This window comes from Phalangium opilio, unplaced genomic scaffold (genome assembly GCF_054372755.1).
Source record: "Phalangium opilio isolate 3A_F unplaced genomic scaffold, DU_Popi_V2 ptg000217l_1, whole genome shotgun sequence".
NCBI lineage: Eukaryota > Metazoa > Arthropoda > Arachnida > Opiliones > Phalangiidae > Phalangium > Phalangium opilio.
In genome coordinates, this window is record NW_028324218.1 from 3,260,512 (window position 1) to 3,276,084 (window position 15,573).

General features: G+C 32.9%; 1 protein-coding gene across 2 annotated transcripts in view; it reads right to left on the reverse strand.

Annotated features, from left to right (window-relative positions):
- Positions 1-94: 94 nt before the first annotated feature.
- LOC149615693 (uncharacterized) overlaps positions 95-15,573 on the reverse strand; it is a 52,180-nt gene continuing 36,701 nt past the window's right edge. For both annotated transcript variants that reach the window (XM_089856369.1, XM_089856368.1), the window contains exon 6: positions 95-489. In XM_089856369.1, coding sequence (XP_089712495.1) covers positions 369-489 — 121 coding nt within the window. In that variant the 3' untranslated portion in view covers positions 95-368. The remainder of the gene's footprint in view (positions 490-15,573) is intronic.

Here is a 15,573-nt window from a genome sequence, read left to right on the forward strand (position 1 = left end):
AAAAATTGCGGCAGCCATGTTGAAAATAATGGTTTAAATTAGCAGACGACGGAAGTCTTCCCCCCCCAAAACATTTGCGCATATAGGGCCTTAATTTAGTGGTTAAAAGTCAAAACTATAATAGTTTATTTTAATAATGGTTGGTTATAATAAGGTATTTAACAAATAACGTAAATGAACTATTTTAAGATATGAGACCAACTTATGTGGTCTATGAAACTCTAATATACTTCAATATTCAATAATATGTTTAACTTAAAAACACTGGGATTGGTTAAAAGTAGTTTTAAATATATGTAAGGAAAAGTTTGTCCTACTATGAGTTGAACGGTCTAGATGGTGGACGTCATCTTCGTGAACCCCTAAGGTCAAGGTTCAATTTCATGGCTTTGTTTCAGCATCCGATTCAAGTAAGTTTTTTCAGCTACTGTAGCGGGACGTACTGAGAAGCATTGCATATTCTTTTGAGTATTGTAGTGACCAATACATCTATAAAGAAAGGAAAAATTTATATTAAAATCCACCGTAAGTTTTAAAAGTAACTCAAATTAAGGTATTTAAATATTATTGAAAATAATGAAACATTTCATGAAAAATATTTAATTTTAGAAGAAATTTTTTTTTAATTTTTAACCAATTTTTTATTTTTCAAGAATATTTTTTAATTTTCTAGAATATTTTTTAATTATCCAGAATATTTTTTAATTATCCAGAATATTTTTTAATTATAAAGAATATTTTTTAACTTTCAAGAATATTTTTTAATTCTTAAGTAATCTTTATGAATTTTTTTGTTAAATATTTAGGAAATTATAATTGTTTTAATTGCAAATTAAAGACGGTACCAAATAGAATGAGTAACTAATTGGTTTGGTTATGTTATGGATTTTTTACGAGAAAAAATAAATAAACACAATAAATTAATATATTTACAACAACTTGGACCAAACGCATCAATTCCCCCCACCCCCCCCCTCAAAGGAAAAAAACCACCTGGTAACATCTGCTATGACGTATAATAAATAAACTCCGCCCTTTTAGGTACTAACCCGTCGCAAACACATAAGCAAGAGCGAGCAATGCATGCTGGGAAATACACAACACAACACAGACGCGGGTGCAAAATGGGTTATTGAATCAGTCCAATAGGTTAAGTCACTATAGAAAATAACAGGAACTTTCAATTTTCACTATAATTTTTTCCCATGCTTTTCCATATCACTTGTGTCACCTGTCATCAGTATAAAAGGCTTAAGTACCCACAGAGTTAACCCCCAAGTAACCTTACCTATGTCCCTTTTTTAAATACAGGGTGTTCATTCCAAAACGGGAAAGGGTAATTATGGTTTGCCGAAGTACATGCATAGTGATGCATGGTTCCATGGGAAATCGGTCTCGAGTCGAAAATGTATGTAATTTCTATGAATGATTTTGTTCCCATAAGGGGAGCAGGCCGATCCGGACTTTAGTCTGACAAATTTAACTGAATTTTACTAAAAATTAAGAGCGCTGAATTTTATTAAAATTTAACAACTTCTGTGAATTTTAACTAAAAATTTCAAAGAATTTTACTAAAATTATTTAATTTACCTGAATTTTACAAAAAAAAATTCCCTGATCGTCAACAATTTATTTCCCTGAGTTTCCCCTGAAAGTAAACAATTTATTTCCCCGAGTTTTCCCTGAAAGTCAACAATCTATTTCCCTGAATTTTCTCTGAAAGTCAACAATTTATTTCCCTGAATTTTCCCTGAACGTCAACTATTTATTTTCCTGAAATTCCCAGGTTCTCTACGTTGGTATGCAGCACCCCACTGCAACCCTCGATTTTACCACCCTATTTGGTAAAAACACCCTGTACACCCTTAGGTGACCCCTTGGTATTATTTGATTGGACAAACAACCCATGGGAAAATGTTTACATCCGTCTAGACGTATCGTGGCTGGACCCCTTTGGGGAGGGAAGGGGGGTGTTCACGGGGTAACCCCTTGGTTTCCCTTGCTACGGTATTTCACCCCTTTTTGGGGGCATACTACCACCTCGGGGTGAATGTTTGTGTTAGATGTCTGTCTGGGCTTTCAAGAAATAGAAAAAAAAATGAAAGTTGCTTGGGATACCTTTGTCAACAAAAAGGGGTTGCAGTTAGGGGATGAGGTTTCCGAACCTTATGCTTGGGGTCAAGTCTGGAAATTGACCTCTCTCTATCCCTCTCTCCGCGTGTGATTACTGATTTTTTTGGACCCGGTCCGTATCAAGATGAAATCATTTAAATTTATTCAAATTTGGTTTTGAGAATTTTCTAACCTACCTGATATTTTAGACCAATTTCCAAATTTCTTGAATTAATTCTACCTATTTTTTAGGTTTATTTTAAACAAGGTTGCCTCGAAATTTTCACATAAAAAACCCCGATTTTTTTTTTCAAGTTTTCCCTACCACAATTTTCCCTGACCTTTATCAACTACGATTTTTCCCTACTACAATTTTCCCTGACCTTTATCAACTACGATTTTTCCCTACTACAATTTTCCCTGACCTTTATCAACTACGATTTTTCCCTACTACAATTTTCCCTGACCTTTATCAACTACGATTTTTCCCTGTACCTTTATCTACTACAATTTTCCCTGACTATTTGATCTACTACAATTTTCCCTGACTATTTGATCTACTACAATTATCCCTGACCATTTGATCTACGACAATTTTCCCTGACCATTTGATCTACGACAATTTTCCCTGACTATTTGATCTACTACAATTTTCCCTGACCATTTGATCTACGACAATTTTCCCTGACTATTTGATCTACTACAATTTTCCCTGACTATTTGATCTACTACAATTTTCCCTGACCATTTGATTTTCCCTGCACCTTTATCCACTACGATTTTCCCTGCACCCTTATTTACTGCGATTTTTCCCTGACCTTTATCTACTACAATTTTCTTCCAACATTAGCAACTTTAATAAAATTCATTGAATTTATTAAAATTCTTTCAATTCCCTGGACCTTTTAGGGCCTATTTAGAATTTCCCTGACTTCTCCAGGTTTTCCCTGACATATGGCAGCCCTGGCAAGTTGAAACTAGATCATCGTAAAAATACAGCTTTAAATTTATGAAACTTGGAAAAAATGAAAAATAAAATTGTCGTATAGACAAAAATGCAGCTTAACTGTCTGGGTTAAAAACAAAAACACACAATTTTTGCATGCATAATCGATCGAGTCACAAGTTATTTTTTGAAACTAAGGAATTTCGACCTGTTTTGGTTTGAAGTTAAAAACTGAATTAATTCTCAACCCCATCCATAGTTACTACGGAAAAACTGGGAGAGGGAGAGAGAGAGGAGTAATATCGAATTGGTGTCAAGTTCGAGGCACTATTAAAGAAATTTAAATATGTCTAGTCAGGAATACATACAGCTACTAGGAATCATTGCACCCCCTAAATCCCCTGTTAATTTCTACTAGCTCCTCCCACAAAACCCGCCTAGATATATTGGGAGTAAAAATGACATCACAATGACTTTCTAATAGCTGTATCATAAGTTTATAAGTGATATGTTCCATCCATAAGTATGATATGCACTACCTATACAATTCGTAATGCTACTGAGAGACTTACAGCTCGAGATAACTAGTTCGAGAAGGAGAACGAGGGGGAGCGAGTCAATTGAAGTCCTAAGTACACTCGGTGGTGGTTAATTAATTTTGCAGCTAGGACCTATTCCATCTAGGCGGTTCTATTTAGTCTGCATTACTAAGCCCCCTTTGACAGCAGCGCTTCACCACTCACCAGGCCCCTCCCTCGCTTTACCTCCTCGAATCTATGACCAACCTCACTCACTCCCTCACTTCAAAATTACAAGCCTTTCAGTTTGTCATGACCAGATATTAATTAAACAAACTTATGGAAGGAACATAACATATCTTATGAACTTATGGCTGGTCAGGTATCTGAACGGTTAGGTTGGGTTATCTTTGATGATGTAGCCATCCATGGAAGGGTCAAGGGTCACTTTCTTTGAAATTTCCATTTTCCCAAAAAAGGGAACTTCGGTTATAGTTACAAATTATCGTTTATGTTCCGAGCCCTAAGGGGGCAAATAAACAACATCCTCTCTCTCACCCAAAGTTAGAGAGAGGACATATAACAAATCAACCGAATTAACCATCCAGGTGTGGTCTTGGTCACCCTTGGTCCAAGGGATGTAGCCCTAAGCACAACCAGCCAGCCACCTTTGCAGACATCCTAGTGAATAATGGGCCTTCTTTCACTTTCAATGTGGAAATGTATAGTTGCGGAACTTATGGACGGACTTTCCTTACTTCCGTATAGGATGTTTACTCTGGCTCAAGTTTCCCTTTTTAACCGTGCCCCGTTGTCGTATGTCACCTCTAGTCCAACAAGCAACAATTCATCATCAAAAATGAAACGGAAATTGTCACCGGATTTTAGCCCTTTCCAAGAAATTTCACCTTCTTTTATAAACAAAACTCCGGATATAAAAAGTTGATACTGAAAAATTTATTTTCATTTTTATTTAAATATTAATCCATGCATTCTAAAACCTTTAAGTATTATTTTTATTGTAATTAAAACATGCCGCTCATAAAAAAAAAATTTATTTCTTGAGATTTGGACCAGTAGATCCGAAGATATTTTGTATAAATGTTAGCTCTAAATCGATCGTTTTGGTATTGAAAACTAATTTTTAATTAAAATACTATTAACTCTAAATTTATGTAACTTTTATAATGTAATAAAAGACGTCAAAATACGACTCTGATTAAAATTTTGTAATATTTGGACCAGTAGATTCGAAGATATTTTAAATTTTATCTCTAAATCGATCATTTTGGCATTGGAAATTAATTTTTAATTAAAACACTATTAATTTTAAAATTGTGTAACTTTGTAATGTAATGAAAGACGTCAATATACGTCTCTGATTAAAATTTCGTAACATTTGGACAAGTAGATCCGAAGATATTTGAATGTTGGCATAATTTTGTCATTGAAAACTAATTTTTTAATTAAAACACTACCGTTCTAAAATTGTGAAACTTCTGTAATTTAATAAATTACATTTAAAAGAAAACCACTCATTAAAATCCCACAACAACTAATGTTAAATGTCGGTTCCTTTGAATTTTCTGGCCAGCTATTAAACGGCTCGAGCAGTACTCGGGATCGAGTGGGCTATGATTAAACAAACCCTAAATCTCAAAGTTACAAATTTCCAGGAGGCAATGACATGGGCAATGAACCTCGAATATTCTTATATACTATTTCATTGAATTAAATAGTTAAAAAAATTAGCTATCGTCCAATCCAATCAAATATTCACGAGACAAACGAACTAAATTCATAAAAATATTATATTATATTTTAGTGGTCAGGGGCAATTCCCCGAGGTCAATTTTCAAATAGCTGCAAATTTCAAATAGCTCGAACACATTTTTTTTTTGAAATTTTTTTTTAAACTTTGAAAACTGGTTCCCGGAAGTTTGAAATTTTGGTATTATAACTATGAAAGGGTTGAACTCTCTATGGCTATATCCACAATTCCAGATTGCAGCTTTTAAAGGAAGTGTTTCAACTTAAAGGAAAAGTTCAGGTACCATACCAAGAAGTGATATCTAGTTTATTAGGGAGAAGGTATAAGGTGCCTAAATATTGGCGCGCCATAGTCCTGCAGTCCCCCTTTCGAAATACAAGGGGGGACGTAAAAGGAGGCCCCGGGCTATTTCGCCTCCTCTCCTCAGTCGGAAAATATGACTGTAATTTTCTTGTCATTCGCGTCGCCGCGCTGATGTGCACGAGTTTTCAAGAACCAATGAGATGCTGGTTGTAATTTAGAGGTGGGGATTAACTCCGGACACGTCTACTTTTGGACTGGAGATAAAGAGCAGGAAATGTGGCGCGAATTCATTTACCTTCTCCTTAGTAAACTAGATATCTCTTCTTGCCCCTACCTTACCTCACTGCTTGTGAGAATTCAACCAATCCCATAGGGGTAAGGGGTTCTGGCTAGCAGACGCCATGCACTAAACCAATGGCGAATGGCGATACAGTAGTCCTTGCTAGTTTTTAATTAAATGTGTTTACTAATTAATATCATATTGTAATAAGAGATAACTTATTTCATTGATTAATTTTAATATTTAATTCCTTTTATATTTAGAAAAAGACAGCCGTTCTTTATGTAATGTTACCTGAACTTTTTCTTTAAAATAATCTTTAAGAAGATGAATTTTCCAACTATATTTATGGATGGATGAATGCTACGCGGTACAAGATGTTTTAAAATAGATTGCTTTTGGGGATTATTAATACACATATATATATTTCTTTTCTAACCGGATTTATCTTTATTCCCCTAAAGTGCTTTAAAATTAATTGTAATTCTTCTAGATTAATGAGTAAAAACTTAAATTTCTTTATCTTGATCTATAGTTTTAGCAGGTTTTCTTTTTAAAAAAAAAAAAATCTTTCTTGTTAATTTGTTGAACTTCAATTTCTATACAGAGTGTTCATTCCAAAAAGAGCTCTCTGGGTAATTATATTTTGTTGAAGTACAATCATGCAGTGGGATGCATCCAGGGATGGTAAGTTCAATGGATAATCAATGATATCAATCAATCTTGAGTCCGAAAATGTTCAATACATCTATACTTCTATGACCACACCGATTTTGTTTGACCCCCCCCCATAAGGGACATGCACTGTACACCCCCTAACACAAGTTAAAGTTATGAACATTGATTGGAAACAGTGTTTTACCAATGACCCCTATGGAGCTATCGGTTGGGGGAGGAGCTACGATTAATTTTCACGGCCATATTGGTGGATTGAATGCAGAAGGTAAGCTGAATCTGAATACCCAGCAATATGGCTGCCAGAACCTTGGTAAGACTTAGGAGGGTGTGACGTACTACTCAGCCAACTGAAAGCTCTCTATTATGTATGACGAATTTTACCTGGCGGATAATCTATGTCGCTGCGCCTAGGAACTCGCGTTGCTACCCAACGAACCAACCAATGGAAAAAATCACAGTTAGGAAAGACGCCATCAGAATAGAGAGCTTTCAGTTGGAGGAGGAGCTGAGTCTCGTGACATAATTTACTCTGATATATTGGTGGGTTTAAAGCAGGAATGAAGCTGAGACCACCCAATATGGCTACCAGAACAGCGGTAAGACTTAGGAGGGTGTGACGTACTACTATCCCATCTCAAAGCTCACCATTACGAGGCGTGATGCATAGATGCCTCGCCCAGAAAACCCGAATTCACAGAAATTAACAAGGGCCGCAATAATTCCCAGTAGCTGTATGTATTCGTGCTATTACCTTTTTGAAAATAACCCCTAATTAAACGTGATATTATTATTACTGAAGTAGAAAAACTTCAGTAATAAAAATAATAAATAAATAAATAAATAAAATTAAGGCTAGGTGATATATATCCAAACATTTTTTAAAAATATAGTATGAGATGTTTACTTGAAGTTGAAGCTACACCTTAAAAAAATAATAAATAAAATAAAAAAACCCCACAGATATTTCAAGGTTATAGTCATGATTAAATAATTTTTTTTTTTATCTAACTTTGACAAAAAAAAAATTAAAAAAATTCTACTTAAATGAGCCTGAGCAATGAGTTTGCAAAAACACACGCGAACCACCACTCAATGACTCTCTTCCGGGTTTTGCGATGAAAGTTTAAAAAAGAAAATAACATACATTTCAGGTTTAGGAAAAAACTAAGAAGAGAAACTGGTCTACCAAGAGCATCGTTACTTCATTTTTATTTTTTTAATGAAAAATAAAAACCGCAATCGGAATTAAATTAAATACGAAGTTAATAAAATACAGGTGGGTTTCATTCCAAAATGGGAGCTTGTAATTATAGTTTGCAGTATAAGTACAATCATGCAGTGGGATGCAACCAGGGATGGTAAGTTCTATGGGATATCAATCTCGAGTCCGAAAATGTATTCAACACATCTATACTTCTTTGACCACACCGATTTTGTTTGACCCCCCCCTCCCCATAAGGGACATGTACTGTACAACCCCTAACACAAGTTAAAGTTATGTACATTGAAATTAGTGTTTTACGGATGACCCCCATCTTTCATTGTTTCATATGTTAAACTTAATGGGGTCATTATTAAAACACTGTTTCCAATCAATGTTCATAACTTTAAGTTGTGTTAGGGGGTGTACAGTACATGTCCCTTATGGGGAGTCAAACAAAATCGGTGTGGTCATAGAAGTATAGATGTTAAATACATTTTCGGACTCGAGATTGATTGATTTCCCATAGAACTTACCACACATGCATGTCCCACTGCATGATTGTACTTCGGCAAACCATAATTACCCATGGTTTTTTATGATAATTTTCCGTTAATATTGTTTATAATGTCTACTAGTTTTAACAAGAGTGGCGGTTAGTGGTATGTACACACAAACACTCCTCGATTATAGCCGAGATAACGAAACAAGTACAAGGCCTACAGTTCCAAAAAAATACATGCCAAAAAATATTGGTCCTTTTTCTCTGGGTCTGTGATGTATTTCGCTTTTTGGTTTTAGATATTCATTATTGGAGGTTTTCTACAAAGTCCCATCATAACTCATATTTAAGATTGCAAGGTAATTTAGAGGCGGCGGGGATTAACTCCGGACCTACTACGTTTGGACTGGAGATAAAGCTGGAAATATGGCGAAAATACACCTTCTCCCTAGAACACTAGATATCGCTTCTTGGCAACTCTAAGTGGGCCATCCCTAAAACACTGTTTCCAATCAATGTTCATAACTTTAACTTGTGTTATAGGTTGTACAGTACATCCCATGTTGAGTCAAACAAAATCGGTGTGGTCATAGAAGTAGATGTTAAATACATTTTCGGACTCTAGATTGTTTGATTGATTGATTTCCCATAGAATTTCCCATCCCTGGACGCATCCCACTGCATGATTGTACTCATACTGCAAACTATAATTAACCACTCCCCCTTTTTGAAATGGACACCCAAACGATAATTTTATTATTCTTATAAGCTGTATGCATTCCTAATAAAAATTAAATAATTTTTGGCGCAAGATCTTATTGGCGGGAAATTTTTTTTCCCCCGCTTTAAAAAAATGTAAACACGTTGCGCTAGTGGCCACGTGTTGGGAATAAAAACGAAGAAAGTTACTTGAAAGTGTCGGGAAGTAAATAGCTCACTCAAAAATTGGAGAGAGAGATTTTTTTTTCCTGGTGAGAAAAGGTGTCTCCCCGCCCTTGAGCTCTATTCCTAATTTTCGCTCGCTATCAAGAGAGCTACCTCTCTTCAAGTGCATATCGGCCAAATTCATCATGGACCAGAGGGGGGAGGAGGATGAGGGTGGATCAGAAAAAAAAAATGTATGGAAAACCAAACTGACTTTGGGACTGGTGAAGGTAGATGCTTAAAATGAGCTTTAATTTTTTATGTGGTTTTGTTCCTATTAAAGTATTTTTTATCTTAGTTTTTATTTCTTTATTTATTTATTTATTTTTTTTTTAAATTTCTCTCACCAGGTTTCTCGGTTAGTTAGTTAGTCGCAGTTCTTTATGTATTACGTGCAAATTCAGCATTTATTTTTATTTATCTATAGTATTTGAGTGGATTTGAATTTTTGGAAGCGACAAGTAAAATTTAACTAATTTTTCAGATTTTCTTACGTTAATTTTTGTTAATTATTTTATTGTATTTTTTAGTCAATTATTTTACTATAATTGAATTGTGTCAATTATTTTACTATAATTGAATTGTGTCAATTATTTTACTATAATTTAATTGTGTCAATTATTTTACTATAATTTTTTGTCAATTATTTTACGATAATTTAATTTTGTGTCAATTATTTTACTATAATTTTTTTGTCAATTATTTTACGATAATTTTTGTCAATTATTTTACGATAATTTTTGTCAATTATTTTACTATAATTTTTTGTGTCAATTATTTTACTATAATTTTTTGTGTCAATTATTTTACTATAATTTTTTGTGTCAATTATTTTACTATAATTTTTTGTGTCAATTATTTTACTATAATTTTTCGTCAATTATTTCACTATAATTTTTGTCAATTATTTCACTATAATTTCTGTCAACTATTTTACGATAACTTTTGTCAACTATTTTACGATAACTTTGGTCAATTATTTTACGATAACTTTTGTCAATTATTTTACGGTAATTTTTGCCAATTATTTTACGATAATTTCTGTTAATTATTTTAGGCTAATCTCCGTCAATTATTTTACGATAATTTCTGTCAATTATTTTATACTTTAATTTTTCTAAAACGTTTTAATTAAGCATATTCTTTAAGCGGCTTGCAAACCACAAATAAAATATATTTATTGAAAAAATAATCAAAAATCTAGTCAAAAGTGCAGCAAACTTTACGTACAAAAGTTCGCCAACTTTTGTCACCGGTGTCGAAAACCCGATAAATTCAGTTTACACAAAAACGTATCCTATATTTTTCCCCCTTAAAAAAAGCTCCGAAATCAATCAATTTGCCAATAACCTACGTATATTTATTTACGAATTCGGGCTAATGTTATGTGGAAGAAGCACGAGTTGAATGAAACTCACACGGGAGATTAAGTTCACGTTGAACCAAATAGAACTAATACAACCAAGCCTATACCTCAAACCAATCCCTAACTTTCTTCCAATACACTTAGCTTTAAATGATATTAATTCTAATTCGTTAAACGAAACTTTGTAGAAAAACACGTTGCTAAATAACGGGTCTTTGGAAGAATTAGTATTGACAGGAGTCGATAAAAACGGAGTGTACTTTTTAAATTTTGCCAATATCGCAAACCAAATTTTGTCAATATAACAAACCTAATCTTGTCAATATAAAAAACCTAATCTTGTCAATATAACAAACCTAATTTTGTCAATATAAAAAACCTAATTTTTTCAATATTGCAAACCTAATTTTGCCAATATTGCAAACCTAATTTTGCCAATATTGCAAACCTAATTTTGCCAATATTGCAAACATAATTTTGCCAATATTGCAAACCTAATTTTGCCAATATTGCAAACCTAATTTTGCCAATATTGCAAACCTAATTTTGCCAATATTGCAAACCTAATTTTGCCAATATTGCAAACCTAATTTTGCCAATATTGCAAACCTAATTTTGCCAATATTGCAAACCTAATTTGGTCAATATTTCAAACCAAATTTTGACAATATAACAAACCAAATTTTGCCAATATAACAAACCAAATTTTGCCAATATAACAAACCAAATTTTGCCAATATAACAAACCAAATTTTGCCAATATAACAAACCAAATTTTGCCAATATTGCAAACCAATTTTTGCCAATACCCCTAACAAAATTTTTGAAAATATCCCAAATCAAATTTAGCAAATACTCTGATTGTCAGCTCCTAGCAACATCACTTTGCACTAAATTCAAACGTTGCTTAATGGTAAAAAATACGTTAAACCGATGTAAACTAATGAGAGTTTTGGGGGGATGGATTGACTTGAAATAACGGATTAAGTACAAACGATCAGGAAGATGGTTACTATTTAAATATCACGTTTTCGAGAAATGTGAACGTTCTAGAAAAATCGACGTGCGTCATTTTAGTATACTTTACTTAAAATAAAAAAATAAAATCTAGAATATTAAATAGAGTATTTTAAATAAAAATAAAATATATTTATACGAATAAACCGGGCAGATTCATATCGGAAACTTCCGTATATGATTTAAAGTTTACTGCACTTTTGATTGAGTGATCGCTATTTTAAATGAAAGACTAAAATCACTTTATTGTCATTGGTCGATATCAGTGCTGTACACTATTTATTTATTTTTTAATTTTTTTTTTTTCAGAATTTAAATTGTGAATTTAAAATTTTGGTAAAAGACATTTTTCCAAATTTTTAATTTGATTTTTTTCGATATATAAATTGCCAATTTGAATTTTAAATTGACGTTTTCCAAATTTTAAATGACCAGTTTTAAAATAATAAATTGACTTTTTCCCAAATTTTAAGATAATAAGTTCACTTTTTTCCCAAATTTTAAACTAATAAATTGACTTTTTCCCAAATTTTAAATGAGTAAATTGACTTTTTCCCAAATTTTAAACGAATAAATTGACTTTTTCCCAAATTTTAAACGAATAAATTGACTTTTCCCCAAATTTTAAATGAATAAATTGACTTTTTCCCAAATTTTAAATGAATAAATTGACTTTTCCCCAAACTTTAAAAGAATAAATTTTACTTTTTCACAAATTTTAAACGAATAAAATTACATTTTCCCAAATTTTAAATGAATAAATTGACTTTTCCCCTAAATTTTAAACAAAATAAATTGACTTTTCCCCAAATTTCAAATGAATAAATTGACTTTTCCCTAATTTTAAATGAATAAATTGACATTTTCCCTAATTTAAAATAAATAAATTGACTTTTTAATTCATTTTAAATTTATAAATTGACTTTTTAATTCATTTTAAATTTATAAATTCACTTTTTCCCAAATTTGAAATGAATAAATTGATTTTTCACATTCCAACAACTTTAAATGACCAAATTTGATTGTAACCTTAACTGTATCAAAATCAGAACTTTACGTACCTAAAAACTGACTAATACCATGAAATATGACCACTTATCACCATACCCTGATTGATACCCATTTTCAAATATCCAGGATATTTCCAGAAGTTTCCTAAAAATATTCCGGAACTACAACTTAGATATTGAAGTTTACTTGCAACATTGACGTCAACACACGTCATCTAATCTCGTTTATCCATTAAGCAATTGAGTGACCCCTTTAAGTGCCACACACAAAAAAATAAACTCGTGTTTGACCCTATTATATTATATCCTTTGCCCTATGATATATATTTTAAAGGAAAGGTGTACCTGGACCTTTTAGGGAGCCCAGCCAAAAAAATTAAATTCCTTATAGGAAAAATAGGAATTTTTTCTTAGGGAATTATAGGATTTCATAGGAGAAAAAAAGCACGTGTTTTTATAGGAAAATATAGGAATAAAAATGCATGCTCATATTATATAATACTAACTATTTTGGCTTAAACTATATTATAGAAAAATCTGAAATAAATAAATAAATAATAACAAATTGGGGATTTTACTTTGAATTAAATTCAGAGGAACTTAATTAAATTAAATTAAATGATATAATATAATTAAAAAATAATCCTGAGTACAAACTCCGCCTGATCAATTTCGGTCAAATCTAGTCCCAAATGTCATCTCTATTTTAAAAGAGCCATAACTAAATTTTAATTAAAATAAATTTGATAATTCTAAACTATAAACGAAAACTAAGACCCCAAACTAAGCATGCATCAAAAATATATAGGAAATATTATAGTCTGAGCTTTCATGAAATTATAGCATAAATAATAATATAGGACAGGTTCAAAGACATAGGATTTTATAGGAATTATAGGACCACTGAGTTCTCTGTCGAATGATCTATAAATTGGCAAAAAAAAAAATAAAAATAAAAAAGTTAAATAGAAACTTGTTCTACAAAAACCAGAGTGTTTTAACTTTCTTTCGAATTTAGTAAAAAAAAACTAAAAGAAAAAGTTCAAAATCGGTACCAATATGCTAGTGGGCTTATTTCTCCAAAAAGATAAAGACTAATAAAAAAAATCATCCGACAACATTTTTTGGTCCCAAAATTCAGGTTTCTAATTTTGGATAAGAGAAAACTAGCTTAAAATAAGTAAAATCAGAAGTAGATAATAGAAGAAGCATGACACTCTGTATCCTCTTAATATTTTTAGTTAAATCAGGGATAGATTTAATTTTAGAAGTAGGAATGGAGAACGGAACGGTTAGTATTTACTTCAGTTATTCCGACTCATAGACCACCCAGTATGGAGCCCCTCCAACCAACACGTAACGAAAAGTTTAAATTATCTTATTGGCTGCTCACTTAAACCCTACGTTTTGATGACGTTGCTGACGGGGACGGCGAAAAATACGTAATTCCTTTTTACCTCTGTCGCTATGACCCCTCCGCCTCTTCTTTCATACCCCCCCCGTCCCGTGGAAGGGGGTCCGGGACTTTGACGCGCGCCCACATTACTCTGTTCTCCATTCCTACTTCTAAAATTAAATCTATCCCTGGTGGTACTAAATCCCAACCCAGCAATCAACCAGGCATAAACCCACCTCGTCTTGACGTGGGGGACAAAAATTAATCCACAATCACATGCATGGGCCTTGGTTGTCAAATAGTTAAGCAGCGCTAATTGATATATAGTAATGATGAGGGAACTATTTAAAATGGCGTATGTGCATGCATGTTTCCATTTAGTAACCTTGCATGTGCACTTGTCCAAATGTAAAATGATGTTGGGATTGGAATCGAATCATGTTACAATTACTGTACCCGCTTTATGGTGGTACACTTCTCTCGAAGAGAAGTATTATTATACACTTCTGTTTTAAAAGATAGTCATCGTTGCATGGTCGTCATCCCATTCAAAGACCCGGAGTTTAGCTTTTATATCTAGTAGCCTAAAGCGAGGAATCACTCTCTTAATCGTCACAAGATTAAGACTTACTGTCTATAAGTTTAAAAGGGCTTTCCTCTCGTCCACTGGAAAAGTTTTTAACAAATTAACATTGTGAGGTTTGTGACGTACATCGACCTCCAAATATTTCGGCGTTTTTTGTTCTTTTTTTTTTAAATCGCGTCTTCTCTGGCTCATTTGGACGTTTTGGGCTATTTACATCAAAGGGTTTCCTTCGCTGTAGGCCTATTTCATATATACATTTAGTTTTGGTGAAGTTTTTAAAGTTTCTTGTTAATTTGCTTAATACTCGGGCCCTGATTGTTGTAACTCCAATTATTTAGTATCGTTTGAAAGCTAAGAAATAGGGCTATAACATACTCAAAGGACATCCCCGTATCTCTTGTAGAACCAGAGTTAAATGGTGTTATGTAAATAAGCCCATGTTAACGCTATGGAGATGGTGTTAATTAACATTTTGCTTAATTACTCGGGCCCTGATTATTGTAGCTCCAATTATTTAGTATCGTTGAAAAGCTAAGAAATAGGACTATAACATACCCAAAGGACATCCCCGTATCTCTTATAGAACCAGAGTTAAATGGTGTCGTGTAAATAATCCCATGTTAACGCTAAGGAGATTACGTTAATTAACATTTTCCCTAATTACTCGGCCGCTAATTAAGGAAACCCCAAGTACTTGGTATCATTAAAAAGCTAAGAAATAGGGCTATAACATACTCAAAGGACATCCCCTTATCTCTGATAGAACCAGAGTTACCAGATCCCAAAGTCGGTTAAAGTAACTTAGAACTTATTTAGTATTCAGGTTGAAACACACCAATATGCAAATAAAAATTGCGAAAAATAAACGGCGGCTTACAATTACGTCATAAACTACGTCACTACTCTACCTCCCATAGTCAAGCAATGGTCAACGATATCAATCAACAGAAAATATTCAATACC